The sequence below is a fragment of the Monodon monoceros genome, unplaced genomic scaffold (genome assembly GCF_005190385.1).
Source record: "Monodon monoceros isolate NGI ecotype Baffin Bay Population unplaced genomic scaffold, NGI_Narwhal_1 Super_Scaffold_1, whole genome shotgun sequence".
Taxonomy (NCBI): domain Eukaryota; kingdom Metazoa; phylum Chordata; class Mammalia; order Artiodactyla; family Monodontidae; genus Monodon; species Monodon monoceros.
In genome coordinates, this window is record NW_021703765.1 from 59,511,199 (window position 1) to 59,533,399 (window position 22,201).

At 39.3% G+C, this 22,201-nt stretch overlaps 1 protein-coding gene across 4 annotated transcripts in view; it reads right to left on the bottom strand.

The window, feature by feature from the left end:
• PTPN2 (protein tyrosine phosphatase non-receptor type 2) overlaps positions 1-22,201 on the bottom strand; it is a 77,837-nt gene that overhangs the window by 51,626 nt on the left and 4,010 nt on the right. Inside the window, exon 1 of one of the 4 annotated variants that reach the window (XM_029221722.1) lies at positions 19,695-19,841. The exons of the other annotated variants lie outside the window; for them this stretch is intronic. Coding sequence (XP_029077555.1) covers positions 19,695-19,826 — 132 coding nt within the window. The 5' untranslated portion in view covers positions 19,827-19,841. Of the gene's footprint in view, positions 1-19,694; positions 19,842-22,201 lie in introns of those variants that run through there. 4 annotated transcript variants of the gene reach the window in all.

The window sequence follows — 22,201 nt, forward strand, 5'->3', positions numbered from 1 at the left end:
TTCCCCATTTTGTATGTCAGGGGTGACAGGCTTTCAGGAGTTAAATGATCTACCAAAGGTCCCACATCTAGTGAGTGTGAGACCCCAGGACTGAACCAAGGTCCTTCAAGCAGAAGGCTCTGCTCTCATACACGTTCACTGCCCTGCCATGTTCAACACCTACAGCAACGTTAACAGTTCATGTGACAGCTGATGCAAAGGAGGAAGCTAAGGTTACCACATCATACTCAAATTTCCAACTAAACTCTCTGAATATTATCTACCTATATTTCAGAGCTTCTATCTTAAAATTTTAATCTATTTCTTTATCTTCATGCCATATAACTGTTACTTTATTCTGAGCCCAGGTATTCTCAAATTTTATTTCTAGAGCTACAAATGCTCATTTTAGGACCCTTATGGTTCTTGGTATTCCACTACAGAAGAACTTCTGTGCCAGTATGCCTGCACTAGGCACTCAGCTACTTGCTGTATCCATCATGACCAGCTTTTTCTCCCAAATGGAACATTATTCTAAGAATTCAGATAAAAACAGAAACATACCAAAAAAAACCCCAAAGAGTATGCATTAACAGCAAAAATTAATTTGGGCTTTTGCTCACACTACCATGTCTGGAGAAACAGTATTTTAAAAGTTAGGCACCAAGGGCTTCTCTGGTGGCTCAGTTGTTGAGAGTCCGCCTGCCGATGCAGGGGACACAGGTTCGTGCCCCAGTCCGGGAAGATCCCACATGCCGCGGAGCGGCTGGGCCCGTGAGCCATAGGCCGCTGAGCCTGCGCGTCCAGAGCCTGCGCTCCGCAACGGGAGAGGCCACAACAGTGAGAGGCCCGGGCACCACAAAAAAAAAAAAAAAAGTTAGGCACCAAGACTTCCCTGGTGGTGCAGTGGTTAAGAATCCATCTGCCAATGCAGGGGACACAGGTTCAAGCCCTGGTCCAGGAAGATCCCACATGCCACAGAGCAATGAAACCTGTGTGCCACAACTACTGAGCCTGCGCTCTAGAGCCCACGAGCCACAACTACTGAGCCCACGTGCTACAACTACTGAAGCCTGCGTGCCTAGAGCCCGTGCTCCTTAACGAGAGAAGCCACCGCAATGAGAAGCCCGCGCACCGCAGTGAAGAGTAGCCCCTGCTCGCTGCAACTAGAGAAAGCCCGCGCACAGCAACAAAGAGCCAACTCAGCCAAAAATAAAATAAAATAAAAAAATAAATAAACCCATTAAAAAAAAAGTTAGGCACCAGGTAATTTTATAAATTAAGCATAAATAAGTTATTCAGGTAATTTTCCTACCGTCCTGCCTGCCACCACCCAACAGCCCTAGGATAGGTAACTTTCTAGCTCATATTTTTACCCAATGGGCCTTCTAATACCCAAGAGTAGGGAACAGAGACCACCTCTCGGCACAAGAAATCACAGCCTCTTTGTGCAAAGAGCATGGGGGTTCAACATATGTTGGTGCAGTCCTTTTGGAAAATGCAATCTGCCACACACACAGGAACAGAAACACACACATACACATGTTACAATTGTTGCTACTGACTTTTTAATGCTACTCTCACACCCAGCAATCTTGCTAAGCTCTCTAACATTTGGTAGCTGGTTCTGAATCTCTCGATACCAGCCAACAGTGATAATTCTGTCTCCCTTATACTTCGTGTTTCTCATTCATACATCTTATTTCTTTTTCTTATCTAATTGCATTGGCTAGGACCTCTTATTCAATGTCAAATAGAAATATTTTTTCCCTGATTTTGAAAGAACTGCTTCTAAGGTTTAACCACTAAGTGTAATATTTGCTTTAGGTTTCTGGTGGATACCCTTTTCAGGTTAAGAAGGTTCCCCTCAGTAACTTCTAGTTTACTAAATGTTTCTTTCACCATGAATGGGTGTTGAATTTTACTCAATGTTTACCCTGCATTCATGGATATTTAACTTTTCTCCTTTAATCTGGTAATGTATTGAATTACAATAATAGATTTTCATTTAGATATGCATTTAAGGTTCCTCCATGTCTTTTCATGGCTTGATAGCTCATTTCTTTTTAGTGCTGAATGATATTCTATTGTTTGGGTGTACCACCATTATTTTAAGATGTATGCATCTACATTTTTAAGTTGAACTGACCTCTAATTTTCTTGTCCCATACAATTTATTCAGTTTTAGTATCAAAGCTCTACTAGCCTCATACAATAAGTTGGACAGAAATATTACCTTTTAGCTTCAAATACGTTTCCATGAAAGCATATCATAACAAATTACCGTGACTGGATGAAAAAAGAAATAAAGCTTCATTTCCACTGGTTAATTATAGAAGTTTTTAAGTGTCAAATAATAAGTTTTATAGGTAAAGTTAAACACATTCAGGTCTTGGCTTTTATCTGTATAATCTCAAACACTTCAGAGTCAAAACACTACAGAGTTCAAGTAATTTTATATTCCAAGTTAATAATTGATATAAAAGAAAAACATTAATTTAAAACAATACTAAAACATGCATGTTGAGAGATCTTCTGCATCAAATGCAGAGAAAATAATTGACAAGAATAAGAAATTCTAAGATCAGGCAGGTGAGGAGAGTGAAGAAGTGCTCCAACACTTTGCTGCAGAGCGCATACTGCTGTAATGTTTCTGTGAGAACAATTTGATAAGGTTATAAGTTTGAGCCACCAATTTTGCCTCCAGGAATTTATATCGCATACAGCCATATACCTGTGTGTACCAGGATGTTCACTGTATGTAACAGTGGAAAACTAGCAGCAACCTCAGTGCCCTGCAGGAGTAAAGAAGAGGTGAGGGGAACTGGGGGGGACAGGAGGGAACCAGGAAAGGGACACAAGTGCTGCAAACACTTGTGTGGGTTGGTCTCAAGGACACACTGTGAAAAAGGTATGAAAGACGTTGAGTAGCTCCCAACTCCATCCACTCAAACATAACTATGCCTGAGAACACAATGAATAATTCTAGAAGGAGTCAAAATACTAGTAACTTGTGGGGCAGAAGACTGGGGGACCGAACATCTAGGGGAGGGTAGAAATTTATATAACTAAAAATTTGCTTTAATTATAAAATATTTCAAACAAAAAAATATAGATAATAGGACACCCCATGTTCCCACCAGTGAGATTAAACATGTTACCACTTTTGCCATATTTGTTTCAAATTTCTTCTCTTAGAAAAGGTATAAAGTACATCAGACACAGCTTTTCTCTACCCTGCTCCTCTCTCCTTTCCAAAGTAACCTTCTGTCATTCTAACTGCTTTTTATTGGAAACCTTTTGTGCCATTTAAATTTTAAACCATACATTCACATATTCTTTAGTTTATATACTACTTAAAAATAAACTAGCTAAAATAGTAATAAATACTAGGTGTAATATCAGTCTTAATGCTAATAAGTAGGTGTTTTTGTTTTTTTTTTGAGGTACGCAGGCCTCTCACTGCTGTGGCCTCTCCTGCAGTGGAGTACAGGCTCCAGACGCGCAGGCTCAGCGGTCATGGCTCACGGGCACAGCCGCTCCGCGGCATGTGGGATCTTCCCGGACCGGGGCACGAACCGGCGTCCCCTGCATCGGCAGGTGGACTCTCAACCACTGTGCCACCAGGGAAGCCCTAATAAGTAGTTTTAAAATCACATCAAAAAGTTGTTGCAACACACAGATTGTGAAAAAACAGTTGCAAATCATATATTTGATAAGGGATTAATATCCAGAATGTACTTTTTAAAAAAACTCCTACAACTAAAATATAAAACAATTTTTAAAAGGGCATTAAACAAGCCCTTCTTCAGTACTCCTGTTATGCTTATACACCCATTTTCCACAGTTAAGTCCATCTGTTGGTTGCTGTTTCCAGTTTTTAGCCTAAAAAACATTTTTTTTTAATGTACAATATAACTAATCATTACTGATATTGCAAAAAAAGAATAGGGCAGGGCCCCAAGTACTGGGGGTAGGGAAAAGATCTTAATTTACAACACCATAAAACAGATACATTTTCTCAGTTACTTTTTTTTAAAAGAGAGAATTCTTACAGAGTTCATTTTCTTAAATTTCTAATGTTATCATTATTATTTGTTCTCCTTTACCTTTCTTTAATTTCAGTGCATTTAGGAAGAACCCCAGTACTTTAGAAAGTAGCTCCAGAGCTACGTACTAGTTGCCTATTCCAACATCGATTCTTTCTTACTAAAGGTTTCTGAATGTATTTTCTGACTTACAAAGAGCCCAACTAAGAGCCTGTATTTCCCAGCCTCTTGTACAACTAAGAATAGTCATGGGACACAGTTCTGGCCAATCAATGGGAATAAGCAGAAATCACTAGGTTGGGATGCAGGAGAGCTTTGATGAAAAGGGCTGGCTCAGTTGAATACAGGCTCTGATGTGGGGGGCGAGGGGTGAGAAAGGGTAGGAGCTGTCTGGTGACCCCAAGGTAAAAGCACATCCTGAGGAAGGCCAAGCAGAAATAGAGTAGACTGGGTCATCTATGACTTGATGGAGCCACAGTAACAGCTCTGGACTCCTATCTCCAGAATTCTCATCACACGAGAAATGGAAGTCCCTGTTTGTTGTTGCCTGATTTTCTTTCCAAGCAGCGAAATGCAGGTCTCTAATACACACAGTAGAGCCAAATCTCAACAATAACTAGATCTGACACTGATGAGGCATTTTCAGGACCACCCAAGACACAAAAATAAACAATTTTATAAGCACTTTATGTGAGCAATAAAATACAAGGTGTTTCTCAAAATGGGGATGGGAAAGGCAAGCGTTGAACTATTCCCTAGGTCTATCATATTCGGCCTATCATATTCGGCAAAATAAGGCTCTACTGATGTTCTGATGCTGAAATGTTCCCCTCCTATAGCAGAGAGAACCCATAAACACTGGCCCTAAATACACAAAGGATGTCTCTGTTAGCAGTAAAACCTGTCAACCTCAGCAATGCTGACATTTGGGCTAGATAACTAACCCTGTTGCGGGCCCTCTTGTGCCTGGCAGGACGTTTAACAGCAGCGCCTGGTCTCTACTTGTTAGATTGGCAGTAGCACCCCCTCTCCCAGATGTGACCACCAAAATTCTCTTCTGACATGTCCTCGGACAGCAAAATCTACCACCAACACACCCCACCAACACCCAGCTGAGAACCACTGTTCTAATCTAGTGCCCACTCCCACCTTTAATTAAAGCTAAATTTAAATGGGGAAGATCTTTGTTTTAAAAAATAATTTAACCAAAATAAAAATTTTAATCCTATTGATTTTTATATGATTTTTGCTCAAAAAAGCTAGGAATAATTGACTCACTAGTTATTTCTTTCTTAGTGGCAATGATCCAAAATGTAGCTAACTCATGCACAAGTGTCTTTCATGGAGTTATTTATGACACTGAAAGGCTAGAAATAACCTAAATGTTCAATGTCAGAGAAAAGACTGGTTGTACAAATCATGGTGCATCCAAATGAATACTGTACAGTCATTTAAAAGAAAGGCACTCATGCCAGTGGTCACATAAACTCATACAGTCTCCTGGAATGGTAATATATGACATAAACAAAGGCATTAACAAACCAATAAATGGAACTGAGCTGCTATTTGGGAGAATAATTCATTCAGCTCCTCAGCTGTATTTGAAATTTACATACATGTGTGAGCTGACTATATTATGATTGCCCAACACCTCCTTTTCCTAAGGATCTGGAAAGGAACTCAGGCAAATCTGACTTGTTCTTCCCTAAAGATAACTTCTCTTGCTTTTTCTTTACCCTGAATACTTAGAAAACTCATCAGAACACATCCTGGTTTTTATGCTTTTCAAATATATTCCTGGTGGAGACTCTGACCTTGAGACTCAAGGTGTTCCTCAGCTCAGAGATGTTCTTCCACTACTACTTCAGTTATTGCTTCATCTGCCTCCTCTGTGCTCTCTCTTCCAGGAACTCTGATCACAGATTTGAGACCTTCCTGTGTTTTTTTGTTTTTTTTTTTTTTGCGGTACGCGGGCCTCTCACTGTTGTGGCCTCTCCCGTTGCAGAGCACAGGCTCCGGATGCACAGGCTCAGCGGCCATGGCTCACGGGCCTAGCTGCTCTGCGGCATGTGGGATCTTCCCAGACCGGGGCACGAACCCATGTCCCCTGCATCGGCAGATGGACTCTCAACCACTGTGCCACCAGGGAAGCCCCCTTCTTGTGTTTTAAATGCTCTCTTACTATTCATTTAAAATACCTTTTTCCTAAATTCTGCAAGGTTTTTTCCCAAGCTAACTTGATATTGTGCACTATCTATTCTGCTAGTGAGTCCTGAATTTTTTAACAGTCACATTCTATAACTTCAAGAACTCTTTCCTGTTCTCAGCTTATTTTATTTTTACAATCTGCACTTGTCATATTGGGAATCTGAATTCCACTTTTCTCTCTTTTTTTATACTATTTGGCATACTCTAAATGATACAGTCTCATTTTCTTCAAGTGCTGAGTTTTTCATATGTCTAGCATTTGTTTGTTCATCTTTACAGAAAGGATCAGCCCTTACCCAAGGTTTTGTGGACGCTCATACTGTTTACTATCAAAATCCTCTGAGTCTCAAATATGTGGGTGGGACCCTTCTCTAGTGTCAAATAATAATGTGGATTTTTTCTTATTACTGTGTTTTGGGCATTTCAGTGATCAATAAGAACAACAAAAAAGCTTCTACTGCATGGAATTAAAGACCTAGAAAATTATATCATTTTCTATTACTTTTCTTGCTGCCAATTTTTACTACTATTCGCACAATTTTCTCTGACAATTTTCTCTTTAAAATCAGACCTCAGACTTTTCCTTGGAACTATCAAGGAGCCAGTCTAATAAGCGGCATAAGAAAAGCATGCTCACATTTAAAGTAAACACAGGAAGAGAATTTATTTTTGCCTGAGGGCATAACAGTGCATGAACAGGCCTGAAGGATGAGCAAGCAGATGTCAGGTCAACAAGCTGGGAAAGATGGGTCCAAGCAGAAAAAGAGCTGTGCAAAGTCAGAAAGATGTGAATGTATGTAACAAATGAATGAAAGAATGATTAACTGATGTCTTGCAAGAAGTATATAAGCAACACAAGACTTGTGGTACATGAGAGACGGAAATGCAAGACATGAGGATGAACAGGTGGAGAGAGATCAGATTATGCAGGCATTTGTTCATGCTTCACTCACCCAACACACATACAGGGATTCTGCAAATTATGAAGATGGTGTTGCAAATGGAGGGGCAGGGGGAAGGAAAGATGGATTATTCTACAAACAGTATGATAAAAGCAAGCAGTTATTTAGGAAAAAAAACTAACTGATCAGGAACAAGACAAGGATTCCCACTTTCACCATTTCTATTCAACATAGTACTGGAAGTTCTACCTGAGCAATCAGGCCAAAAAAACCCAGTAGGCATCCAAGTTGGAAAGAAAGTTGTTAAACTATTTCTATTTACAAATGAAGTGATCTCATGTGTAGAAAACCCTAAAGAATCCACAAAACGACTGTTACAGCTAATAAATTCAGCAAAGTTGCAAAACACAAAATCAACACACAAAAATCAGTTGTGTTTCTATACACTAGCAATGAGCAATTCAAAAAAAAATGAGATTAAGAAAGCAATCCCATTTACAATAGAATCAAGAATACTTAAAAATAAACTTAACCAAAAAGGTGAAAGACTTGTACTCTAAAAACTATAAAACGTGGCTGAAAGAAATTAAAGACAACCTAAATAAATAGAAAGGTATCTCATGTTTGTGGATTGGAAGACTTAATATTAAGATGACAGAGCTACCCAAAGTGTTATACTGATTCAATGTAATCCCTATCAAAATTCCAATGACAATGTTACAGTAATGGAAAAACTCATCCCAAAATTCATATGAAAAGTCAAGGGACCCTGAAAATCCAAACAATATTGAAAAAGAATAACAAAGTTGGAGGAATCACACTTCCCGATTACAAAACTTACAGAGCTAGAGTAATCAAACGCATATGGTATGGCATAAAGATAGACACAGATCGATGGAATACAACAGAGTTCAGAAATAAACCCTCAGAGGGACTTCCCTGGTGGTGCAGTGGTTGAGACTCCATGCTACCAATACAGGGGGCCCAGGTTCGTTCCCTGGTCAGGAAACCAGATCCCACATGCATGCTGCAACCAAGAGTTCGCATGCCACAACAAAGGAACCGGTGCGCCACAATTAAAGAGCCTATGAGCTACAACTAAGGAACCCGCCTGCCACAACTAAGACCAGGTGCAACCAAATAAATAAATAAATATTTTTTTAAAAAATAAAGAAAGAAACCCTCAGATCTAGGGTCAACTGATTTTCAACAAGGGGGCCAAGACCATCCAATGTGGAAAGGACAGTCTTTTCAACAAATGGTGTTGGGAAAACGAGACATCCACATGCAAAATAATGAAGTTGCACTATTACAATACGCCTTACACAAAAATTAACTAAAGATGGATCAAAGACCTAAATGTAAGAGCTAAAACTGTAAGAAACTCTTAGAAGAAAACATACGGATTGAAAATCTTCATGATCTTGAATTTGGCAATGGTTTCTTAAATTATGATACCAAAAGCACAGGCAACAAAAGAAAAATAGATAAATTGGACTTCATCCAAATTAAAGACTTACATGCATAAAATGACACTATCTAAAGAGTGAAAAGAAAACTCACAGATTGGGAGAAAATATTTATATACCGTGTATCTGACAAGATATTAATAACCAGGATATCTAAAGAACTGCTACAATCCAACAACAAAAGGACAATTAAAAAATAGGCAAAGACACTTGGGACTTCCCTGGTGGTCCAGTGGTTAAGATTCCATGCTCCCAGTGCAGGGGGCCTGGATTCAATCCCTGGTCAGAATCCGCATGCCACAACTAAGAGCCCGCATGCTGCAACTAAGACCCGGCACAGCCAAAGAAATAAATATTTTTTTAAAAAAGACAGGCAAAGACACTTATTAGAATGGCCAAAATCTAAAACACTGACGACATCAAATGATAACAAGGATGTAGAGCAACAGTAACTCTCATTCTCTGCTGGTGGGAATACAAAATGGTTCAGCCATTCTGGAAGACAGTTTGGTGCTTTCTTACAAAACTGCACATACAATCCAGCAATCATGCTCCTTGGTGTTTACCCAAAGGAGCTGAAAACTTATGTCCACATAAAAATCTACACATGGATGTTTATATCAGCTTTATTCACAATTGCCAAAACTTGGAAGCAACAAATGTGTCCTTCAAGGGTTGAATGGATACATAAATTGTGACACATCCAGACAATGGAATATTAATCAGTGTGAAAAAGAAATGAGCTATCAAGCCATGAAAAGACATGGAAGAACTTTAAATGCATATTACTAAGTTAAAGAAGCCAATCTGAAAAGGCTACATACTGTATGACTCCAACTATATAACATTCTGGAAAAAAAAAACTACTGAAACAGTAAAAGATCAGTGGTTGTCAGGGGTTGGAGGGATGACAAGGTGGAGCATAGAGGATTTGTAAAAATACTCTGTATTATGCCATAGTGATGGATACATATCATATAATACATCAGTCCAAACCCACTGAATATACAACACCAAGAGTGAAACTTAATGTAAACTACGGATTTTGGTGATTATTATCTGTCAGTGTAGGTTCATGGGTTGAAACAAATGTGTCACTCTGGTGTGGGGTCAGGGGGTATATAAGAAATCTGCCTCTCAGTTCTGCTGTGAATGTGAAACCACTCTAGAAAAGTAAAGTCTTAATTAAACACAAACCAAAAAAAGGCAAAGGACTTGAATAGTCATTTCTCCAAAGATTCAGAAATGGTCAATAGCACATGAAAAAGATGCTCAACATTCTTAGTCATTAGGGAAATGCAAATCTAAACCAGTGACATACCTACTACGCAGGACCATAATTTTTTTTTTTTTTTTTTTTTTGCAGTACGTGGGCCTCTCACTGTTGTGGCCTCTCCCATTGCGGAGCACAGGCTCCGCACGCGCAAGCTCAGCAGCCATGGCTCACGGGCCCAGCCGCTCTGCGGCATGTGGGATCTTCCTGGACCAGGGCACGAACCCGTGTTCCCTGCATCGGCAGGCAGACTCTCAACCACTGCGCCACCAGGGAAGCCCGACCATAATTTTAAAAATGGTAAATAACAAGTGTTAGAATGTGAGAAAAGCAGAAACCTCAAACACTGCTGGCGGTAATGTAAAATGTTGCAGCCACTGTGGAAAACAGTTTAGCAGTTCCTCCAATGCTAAACACAGAACTACCATATTATCCAGCAATTCCACTTCTAGGTCCAAACCAAAAGAATTAAAACCAGGGACTCCAATGAACACTTGCACAGCAATGTTCATAGCAGTATTATTCACAATAACCAAAAGGTGGAAACAATCCAAACGTTCATTACCAGAGAAACAAAATGTGGCATACCCATACAAAAAAAATATTAGTCAGCCATAAAAAAGGAATAAGGTTGTTACAGACGACAACACGGTTCAACGTTAAAAACATTATGTTAGGTGAAATTATCCAGACACAAAGGAACAAATATTGTATGTTTCCACTTGTATGAGGTACCTAGAAGAGGCAAATTCATAGAGCTAGAAAGTAAAGCACAGGTTACCAGGGGCTGGGGGAGGAGGGAATAGGGAGTTATTGCTTAATGGGTACAGAGTTTCTATTTGGGGTGCTGAAGGGGTTTGGGAAATGGTGGTGATGGTTGCACAACACTGTAAATGGAATAAATGACACTGCAGAGAGGGCAGACAGCAGAAGCAGGAAGAACTACAATTCTGCAGCCTGTGGAATGAAAACCACATTCACAGAAAGACAAAAGGAAAAGGTAGAAAACTATGTACCAGATGAAGGAACAAGATAAAACCCCAGAAAAACAACTAAATGAAGTGGAGATGGGCAACCTTCCAGGAAAAGAATTCAGAATAATGATAGTGAAGATGATACAGGACCTCAGAAAAACAATACAGACAAAGATCAAGAAAATGCAAGAAATGTTTAACAAAGACCTAGAAGAATTAAAGAACAAACACCTAGAAGACTTAAATAACAAACAAAAAGAGATGAACAATACAATAACTGAAATGAAAAATACACTAGAAGGAATCAATAGCAGAATAATTGAGGCAGAAGAACAGATAAGTGACCTGAAAGACAGAATGGTGGAATTCACTGCTGTGGAACAAAGAAAAAAGAATGAAAAGAAATGAAGACAGCCTAGGACAACATTAAACACACCAACATTTGCATTATAGGGCGTCCCAGAAGGAGAAGAGAGACAGAAAGAACCCAAGGAAATAGTTGAAGAGATTATAGTCAAAAACTTCCTTAACACGGGAAAGGAAATAGACACCCAAGTCCAGGAAGTACAGAGAGTCCCAGGCAGGATAAACCTAGTGAGAAACACACCGAGACACACAGTAATCAAATTGACAACAATTAAAGACAAAGAAAAAATTTTTAAAGCAACAAGGGATAAATGACAAATAACATACAAGGGAACTCCCATAAGGTTAACAGCTGATTTCTCAGCAGAAACTCTACATGCCAGAAGGAAGTTGCATGATATACTGAAAGTGATGAAACGGAAGAACCTACAACCAAGATTACTCTACCCGGCAAGTACCTCATTCAGAATCGATTGAGAAATCAAAAGCTTTACAGACAAGCAGAAGCTAAGAGAATTCAGCACCACCAAACCAGCTCTACAACAAATGCTAAAGGAACTTCTATAAGTGGGAAACACAGACAAGAAAAGGACCTACAAAAACAAACCCAAAACAATTAAGAAAATGGTCACAGGAACATACATATCGATAATTACCTTCAATGTGAATGGATTAAATGCTCCAACCAAAAGACACAGGCTCTCTGAATGGAAACAAAAACAAGACCCATATACATGCTGTCTACAAGAGACCCACTTCAGACCTAGGGACACATACATACTGAAAGTGAGGGGATGGAAAAAGATATTCCATGCAAATGGAAATCAAAAGAAAGCTGGAGTACCAATACTCATATCAGATAAAACAGACTTTACAGAATGTTACAAGAAACAAGAAAGGACACTACGTAATGATCAAGGGATCAATCCAAGAAGAAGAGATAACAATTATAAATATATATGCACCCAACACAGAAGCACCTCAATACATAAAGCAAATGCTAACAGCTATAAAAGAAGAAATTGACAGTAACATAATAATAGAGGGGGACTTCAACACCTCACTTACACCAATGGACAGATCATTCAGACAGAAAATCAATAAGGAAACAAAACCTTTAAATGACACCGTATACCAGAGAGATTTAATTGATATTTATAGGACGTTCCATCCGAAAACAGCAGATTACACTTTCTTCTCAAGTGCACACGGAATCTATTCTCCTGGATCTATTCTCCAGGATAGATCACAACTTGGGTCACAAATCAAGCCTCGGTAAATTTAAGAAAATTGAAATCATATAGAGCATCTTTTCCGAACACAGCGCTATGAGATTACAAATCAATTACAGGTAAAAAAATGTAAAAAACACAAACACATGGAAGCTAAACAATACATTACTAAGTAACCAAGAGATCACTGAAGAAGTCAAAGAGGAAATCAAAGAATACCTAGAGAAAAATGACAACGAAAACACGACAATCCAAAACCTATGGGATGCAGCAAAAGCAGTTCTAAGAAGGAAGTTTATAGCAATACAAGCCTACCTCAAGAAACAAGAAAAATCTCAAATAAACAATGTAAACTTACACCTAAAGAAACTAGAGAAAGAAGAACAAGCAAAACCCGAAGTTAGTAAAGGAAAGAAATCATAAAGATCAGAGTAGAAACAAATGAAATAGAAGCAAAGAAAACAATAGCAAAGATCAATAAAACTAAAAGCTGGTTCTTCGAGAAGATAAAATTGATAAACCTTTAGCCAGACTCATCAAGAAAAAGAGGGAGAAGACTCAAATCAATAAAATTAGAAATGAAAAAGAAGTTACAACGGACACTGCAGAAATACAAAGCATAAGAGACTGCTACAAGCAACTCTACGCCAACAAAATGGACAACCTGGAAGAAATGGACAAATTCTTAGAAAGGTATAACCTTCAAAGACTGAACCAGGAAGAAATAGAAAATATGAACTGACCAATCACAAATAATGAAATTGAAACTGCGATTAAAAATCTTCCAACCAGGTGGTTTCACAGGTGAATTCTATCAAACATTTAGAGAAGAGCTAACACCCATTCTTCTCAATTCTTCCAAAAAATTGCAGAGGAAGGAACACTCCCAAACTCATTCTATGAGGCCACCATCACCCTGATACCAAAACCAGACAAAGATACTACAAAAAAAAGAAAATTACAGACTAATATCACTGATGAACATAGATGCAAAACTCCTCAACAAAATACTAGCCATCAAAATCCAACAACACATTAAAAGGATCATACACCATGATCAAGTGGGATTCATCCCAGGGATGCAAGGATTCTTCAATATGCAAATCAAGCAATGTGATACACCATATTAACAAATTGAAGAATAAGAACCATATGATCATCTCAATAGATGCAGAAAAAGCTTTTGACAAAATTCAACACCCGTTTGTGATAAAAACTCTCCAGAAAATGGGCATAGAGGGAACCAACCTCAACATAATAAAGGCCATATACGACAAACCCACAGCAAACATCATTCTCAATGGTGAAAAACTGAAAGCATTTCCTCTAAGATCAGGAACAAGACAAGGATGTCCACTCTCACCATTATTATTCAACATAGTTTTGGAAGTCCTAGCCACTGCAATCAGAGCAGAAAAAGAAATAAAAGGGATACAAATTGGAAAAAAAGTAACAGTCACTGGTTGCAGATGACATACTATACATAGATAACCCTAAAGATGCCAATAGAAAACTACTAGACCTAATCAATGAATCTGGTAAAGTTGCAAGATACAAAATTAATTCACAGAAATCTCTTGCATTCCTATACACTAAAAACGAAAGACCAGAGAGAGAAATTAAGGAAACAATCCCATTCACCATTGCAACAAAAAGAATAAAATACCTAGGAATAAACCTACCTAAGGAGGTAAAAGGCCTGTACTCAGAAAGCTATAAGACACTGATGAAAGAAATCAAAGATGACACAAACAGATGGGAGAGATATACCATGTTCTTGGATTGGAAGAATCAATATTGTGAAAATGACTATACTATCCAGAGCAGTCTACAGGTTCAACACAATCCCTATCAAATTACCAATGTCATCTTCTACAGAACGAGAACAAAAAGTCTTAAAATTTGTATGGGGACACAAAAGACCCCGAATAGCCAAAGCAGTCTTCAGGGGAAAAAAAGGAGCTGGAGGAATCAGACTCCCTGACTTCAGACAATACTACAAAGCTACAGTAATCAAGACAATATGGTACTGGGACAAAAACAGAAATATAGAACAATGGAACAGGATAGAAAGCCCAGAGAGAAACCCACGCACCTATGGTCAACCAATCTATGACAAAGGATGCAAGGATATACAATGGAGAAAAGATAGTGGCTTCAATAAGTGGTACTGGGAAAACTGGACAGCTACATGTAAAAGAATGAAATTAGAACACTACCTAACTCTATACAGAAAAACAAATGCAAAAGGGATTAAAGACCTAAGTATAAGACTGGACACTATAAAACTCTCAGAGGAAAACATAGGAAGAACACTCTTTGACATAAATCACAGCAAGATGTTTTTTGACCCTCCTCTAGAGTAATGAAAATAAAAACAAAAATGAACAAATAAAACCTTAAGAAATTTAAAAGCTTTTGCACAGCAAAGGAAACTATCAACAAGACAAAAAGACAACCCTCAGAATGGGAGAAAATATGTGCAAATGAATCAATGGACAAAGGATTAATCTCCAAAATATATAAACAGCTCATGCAGTTCAATATGGAAAAAAACAAACAACCCAATCAAAAAATGGACAGAAGACCTAAACAGACATCTCTCCAAAGACATATAGATGGCCAAGAGGCACATGAAAAGCTGCTCAACATCTCTAATTATTAGAGAAATGCAAATCAAAACTACAATGAGGTATCACCTCACACCAGTTAGAATGGACATCATCAGAAAATCTACAAACAACAAATGCTGGAGAGAGTGTGGAGAAAAGGGAACCCTCTTGCACTATTGGTGGGAATGTAAATTGATACAGCTACTGTGGAGAACAGTATGGACGTTCCTTAAAAAACTAAAAATAGAATTACCATATGACCCAGCAATCCCACTACTGGGCATATACCCAGAGAAAACCATAATTCAAAAAGATACATGCACCCCAATGTTCATTGCGGCACTATTTACAATAGCCAGGTCATGGAAGAAACCTAAATGCCCACTGACAGATGAATGGATAAAGAAGATGTGGTACAGCAGAATATTACTCAGCCATAAAAAGGAATGAAACTGGGTCATTTGTAGAGACATGGATGGACCCAGAGACTGTCATATAGAGTGAAGTAGATCAGAAAGACAAAAACAAATATCGTATATTAACGCTGGAATCTAGAAAAATGGTACAGATGAACCAGTTTGAAAGGGAGAAACAGAGACACAGATGTAGAGAACAAACCTATGGACACCATGGGGGGAAAGCAGGGTAGGGATGGTGGTGGTGGTGGTTGTGGGATGAACTGGGAGATTGGGATTGACACATATACACTAATATGTATAAGATAAATAACTAATAACCTGCTGTATAAAATAAATAAATAAAAATTTTAAAAATGTCATTACATTGTATAATTTAAAATGGTTGAAATGGCAAATTGTTACTCATCTTTTACCACAAAAACAATTTAATTGGGTGTCTACCTCATTCCTTATACCAAAATCAAGCCCTGGTTGAGCAACGATTTAAACAGAAATAAAACCATAAAACTGTTGAAAAACACTGGAGAAAATTTTTTGTAATCATAGAGAAGCTCTCTCTGAGCCATGGCACAAAAAGTTAGAAAAGGTTGATAAATCTGACTTCATAAATATTTAAAATTTCTACATGAAAAACTACCATAAACGAGGTCAAAAGATAATCCATAAATTGAAAAAGTATTTAAATATATGACAAACGCTTAACTTCCTTAATATGTAAAGAGCTCTTACATATCAGAAAGAGAAAGGAAATACAAATGACTTTTAAAAATAAAAACTGTTAAACTTCGTTCACAATAAGAGAATTGCAAAATATAACAAGAGTAAGACCATTTTCCACCTATCAGACAAAGATTAAAAAACTAGGTAAAGGTGTAGGGAAACAGGCACTTTCTTATACTATTTATTGATGGACATGTACAACTTCTTTGGAAGGTTATTCACTGCAGCATTGCTTACCATAGCTAAAGACTAGAAATAACCCACATGTCCATTATAGATGAGTGCTTAAATAATGAATACCATTCAACTGTTAAAATGAACACATGAGATCTAAGAGGAAGGATTTTCAAAATATAAGTGAAAAAAGCAAGGTGCAATACAGTATGCTGTTTGTTTCACAGGGTTTGGATAGAGAGAGAGGGAGTGAGAAGGGAGAGGGGAGAGTGATCACCTACAGGGAAGGAATGAGGGAGCATGGGGGCAGTGACTTACTTTTCCACTACACACCCTTCTGTACTGTTCTCATTTTTGCCATGTTCATGTAATCCTAACCAAATTACTTATTTGTGTATTAAACCACAAGCTCTGGGAGTTCTCTGGTGGCGCAGTGGTTAAGAATCCGCCTGCCAATGCTGGGGACATGGGTTCGAGCCCTGGCCCGGGAAGATCCTACATGCCACGGAGCAACTAAGCCCATGCACCACAACTATTAAGCCTGCGCTCTAGAGGCCGTGAGTCACAACTACTGAGCCACCGGAACGAAGAGTGGCCCTCGCTTGCCACAACTGGAGGGGGCCCGCATGCAGCAACAAAGACCCAACGCGGCCAAAAATAAATAAATAAATTTATTTTTTAAAAAAAGAATAGCATATCTTGACTAAACTCCTACTTTGTATCAGGCAAATGCTATGTAACTCATTTGTAGGTGGCTACAAATGAGAAAACAGAGATTCAACTTTTCCAAATTTATACTGCAGTTAAGCAGTAGATCCAGATAGGAATCCAGGACTGAATTTTAGAGCTTGTGTTTGTTTGTTTATTTATTTCTGCATTGGGTCTTCCTTGCTGTGTGCAGGCTTTTTCTAGTTGCAGCGAGCAGGGCTACTCTTCGTTGCGGTGCGTGGGCTTCTCATTGCGGTGGCCTCTCTTTGTTGCGGAGCACGGGCCCTAGAATGTGTGGGCTTCAGTAGTTGTGGCACGCGGGCTCAGTGGTTGTGGCTCGCAGGCTCTAGAGTGCAGGCTCAGTAGTTGTGGCACACGGGCTTAGTCGCTCTGCGGCATGTGGGATCTTCCCGGACCAGGGCTTGAACCCATGTCCCCTGCATTGGCAGGCGGATTCCCAACCACTGCACCACCAGGGAAGTCCCTATTTTATTCTTATCAAAGTCTTCTCCTCACAGAGGAGGGCCTCTCAGAAAGAAGTGTGATACATAGCAGAACTTATTCCACCAGGAATCTTATCTCCCCAACCAGCGACGGGTATAATACGAAGAACCATGACCAACTGAACACCCTGACACATGCAACGTATTTAGCTTCCTACTTCACTGTGTCCATCCACAGGATCTTTATACAGAGTATATACACAAAGATTTGACTAATAAAACAAAGTGAACACTTAACCATCATATAATTGAGGATTCACTTAGGGACCTTAAGTATAAAAAAAGAAATTTCAGTATTTCTCCCATAAGTAGAAACTATCAATTTGGGATTACCTTAAAGTCCTACTTTTTTCTTATAAAATTAATATCTCTTTTCCAATTTCCTAAATTCTTATTTGCTGTTCCATCACAACAGCTCGAGGTAGAATATTCTAAAGTACAACAAGGATATAACGTTTTCTGTGTACTATATAGAACAAAGCTATGTACCAAACACTAAAGTATTATTTAATATTATATCATACTAAAGTGTTATAACTATCTCACCCTGACAATGTTACAGTAATAGAGATTTAAAAAAATAAAAACTTAAGATTTGAAATGTGAACCTATGTTTTCACTGGTTGAGGCATAAATCAGTTCCCGCTGTCGTGGAGGACCACCTGGATGGTCTAAGGTCCCAGCCTTGACTAGGAGTGGGCCACCCCTGGGAACCTTACCCCAGACTGCCTCAAGAATTCCTGGAAGCACTACTAAGTAACCTGTCAGAGGAAATGATAGCTTTCAGAGTATAAGGTTGTTTGAATACAATGAAAGAAGAAACAAAATAATTTAGTATGAGATTTTCTTTAGAGGAAGGAAGGCAGTTTAACACAAAGTTATCAGTGATCAGTGACATGACCCAAATGAACTAGGTGATAGAACAAAGAGCACATTAAATCAGAGTCCTGGGTTGTGAAAGGAATAGGAGCACATAAAAAAAAACAAACCTCCCAAACTGAAAAAGATACCAGAAATCCACAGATACAAGTTTCCTGGAGGTCATCAACCTCAACAGTCCTTAAGGATCTATGATACCCTTGAAATCACATGCCAAATGTGGGGGAATTGTATGTATGTGGGCATGTCTCTTGTTCACAGGTTTCATCTTAAAGGTGTCTAAAGGTGTCCACAATCTTTAAAAGCAAGGATTTCACTGTTAAGTCAAAACAGCTTCCTGAAACATTACTACTACTGTACCATAAATAGAACATTAAATTAGCACTACATTAAATATATTTAAAATAGCACTACACTCACTTCAGACAACAGCCCAGCAAGGTACAACAGCATTCCAACTAAGAATGTAACAGAAAAGTTTACTATTCCACTCAGAACAGCAGAATCAGAACTTACATGCTTTAACACTTAGCCTGCTGAACTGTATCTGTTCCTTAGTTATCAGCTGCTATGTTTTAAGTTTATATGCTAAATTGACTTAGTATACGGTTAGTCACTATTATCCAAAGTAACAAAGGGTATTATCCAAAGTTCTAAATTACTAGTTGGTTTAAATATTCTCTGCCCCTAACAGTTTACCAATAAGAAATCATTTTAATGGCAGCACCAACAGGGAACAGAGCACGGAGAATCTAGATAAGAATTTTCAGGGGAAACAAATCATATGAATGCTTATCTGAGAAAGTGAAGAGCACACTTATGTTAATTTTAATTCTGCTCTCCTAGATCTTATCTGTCCATATCTCTGGTTTACCCTTTGGAAGAGTGAACAGAGTAAGAAAACAAAGCAACCAGACAGGGTGTCCGAACCGCAGGAGACTGCAAGAGCTGTGATAGTTCTCCAACTGGGAACAGGGAATTCTTGTGGATACTAATGATCTGGGAGAAGCCAAAATGGGCTATTGGAGATTCTGGTTAAAATAAAAAAACTGAACAAGAGGCAAGCTAGAAAGAGTAGGGGACAACACAGCTATCTGGATTTCCATGATTATAGGTATCAGTAACCTACAGAACCTGTCAAAGGCAAAACAGTATTATTTATAGTTCTATATTCTTCACTGGAGAATCATTCCCCCAGCTGCTTTTCCTTAAAGCAGTGGTTCTTACCTTCTGAGGAATCACAGAGCTCCATTTAAGAATCTGACCAAAGCTGTACTTCCCTGCTGGCGCAGTGGTTAAGAATCCGCCTGCCAATGCAGGGGACACGGGTTCGAGCCCTGGTCCAGGAAGATCCCACATGCTGCGGAGCAACTTAAGCCCGTGTGCCCCAACTACCAAACCTCCACTCTAGAGCCTGAGAGCCACAACTACTAAGCCAGCATGCCACAACTACTGAAGCCCATGCACCTAGAGCCCGTGCTCTGCATCAAGAGAAGCCACGGCAATGAGAAGCCCACGCACCGCAATGAAGAGCAGCCCCTGCTCGCCACAACTAGAGAAAGCCTGTGTGCAGCAATGAAGACCCAATGCAGCCAAAAATAAATAAATAAAATAATTTTTTTAAAAAAGAAAGAATCTGACCAAAGCTATGGAATCCCCCAGAAACTACATCCCCTAGGGCATTCATACAAGTTAGCACAGTTTCAGGGGACTTGAAAATCCCTTTCCAGTCTGATCCATGGATCCCAGATGCTGTTTTAAAGGCCTCCAGTCCCAAAATGACCCGACCTATTATAACATATTCTACTCTCTTCTTGCCGTCAAAAATGTAAATGATTCTCTCAGTACCATTAATCTAAAGTAGATCATAAGAAGAAAGCAACATAGGCTGTCATGCTGGTCAAGCAGGACAGTGCTGCAGTGAGAATCACAAGGACGGGATTTAGGTCCCTGCTGTATCACTAATGGATATGGTAACCTTACAGAAGTCACAACCTCGTGCTGGACGGTGTCTCCTCAGCTGTGAGTGAGGGGTTGGAATAAACCAAGGTGCTGACATCTTACAAAGGGAGCAGTACTCTTGTTTAGAGAATACTAACTGAGCATCTAACACACTGCAGGCCTACAGGCAGATGGTGGGGAAACAAAGGAAAATGAGGCAGCCCTCAAGGAGCCAGACAGACAAGTAGACAGTTATGAAGCAATGTGACTAGACTTCCCTGGTGGCACAGTGGTTAAGAATCTGCCTGCCAATACAGGGAACATGGGTTTGAGCCCTGGTCCGGAAAGATCCCACATGCCTCGGAGCAACTAAGCCCGCCTGCCACAGTTACTGAAGCCCGTGCCTAGAGACTGTGCTCCACAACAAGAGAAGCCACCGCAATGAGAAGCCCACACACCTCAATGAAGAGTAGCCCCTGCTCACCACAACTAGAGAAAACCCACATGCAGCAACGAAGACCCAACATAGCCAAAAATAAATAATTTATTTAAAAAATAAAACAATGTGACTCATACTCTAATAAAAGAATATAGAGGGTTCAGCAATCAGAGAAGGAGCATATAACTAAAGTCTAGTCTTGGAGACACTTCCCAGAAAATAAGGTAGACACAGAGTATGTCCAACATGTACAAAGACTCCAAGGTGTGAGAAAACAGGTGATTCTCAAGGAAATTCAAGGAGTTTAATATGGCAAGCACTGAGAACTTAAATTAAAGGCTGGCAGGAGAACGTGCAACAGACACTGCAAGGGAAGTGTTTTACAATAAGATAGCTTTGATTTATCCTCCACACTGACTGCCCACTGTAAGTACTAGAATAGAGTTCATTTGATATTTAACTTCTAAAAATTAGTTGAATCACAAATGGTAAAAACTGCTCTTACTCTGACAATATTTGAACTACGAATTTCTAATAAAGAAAAATGACCAGTCAGTTAAGAGTTCCACGAAGTCTGATTAATCAACCAAATTCCTTCTGAGCTACCACTTACTAGAAACATTATTCCATGACTTAGCTTTTGCCATTTCCCTACAGTTTTACTCTCTTCCCCGAACGGCTCACAGTACTCCATTCCTTTCCTCTGCCCTTCTAATGCCCCAGCCTGATTCAGACAGCAATCATCAGCGACAAAGGAAAAGCAAAAAGCAATCATGAACATTTCTCAAAAAGCCAGAATTAACCTCAGACTACATTAATGTTATTAGTCTGTCGCTCAGACAAATTAGACTTTTCCAGCAATCTCACTTCTGCCAACCATGCCCGTTCAAGGCAAGTCTTCTGCCGTGTGCTCCTGATCCCATCAGCTCCTGCTTCCTGAGGTTTCTGGCTCCAATAATCTTCCCTTCTCTTTCTTCAATCTCCAATCTCTTTAGACTTCCCCCCTCCCCAATTATGTGAACACATCAAGTCACCCATTTGTGGTAGGAAGTCATGTTCAGCAAACACATATCAAGTGCCCACTAGGTGCCTGAATCTGCACAAGGCGTTGGCACAGCCTGCAGGAAGGCTAATGAGGCCAAGAAAAGATAAATAAAGAGTCAGCTCCAACCCAGTCATTCATTCCCAGAAACTTCCCATTTCAAAAGTTATGTTATAAGAGCAACTGTTCAAAGGGGGTAAAAAGAGTAAGGGGCCAGGGCTTCCCTGGTGACACAGTGGTTAAGAATCTGCCTAGCAATGCAAGGGACAGGGGTTTGAGCCCTGGTCTGGGAAGATCCCACATGCCACGGAG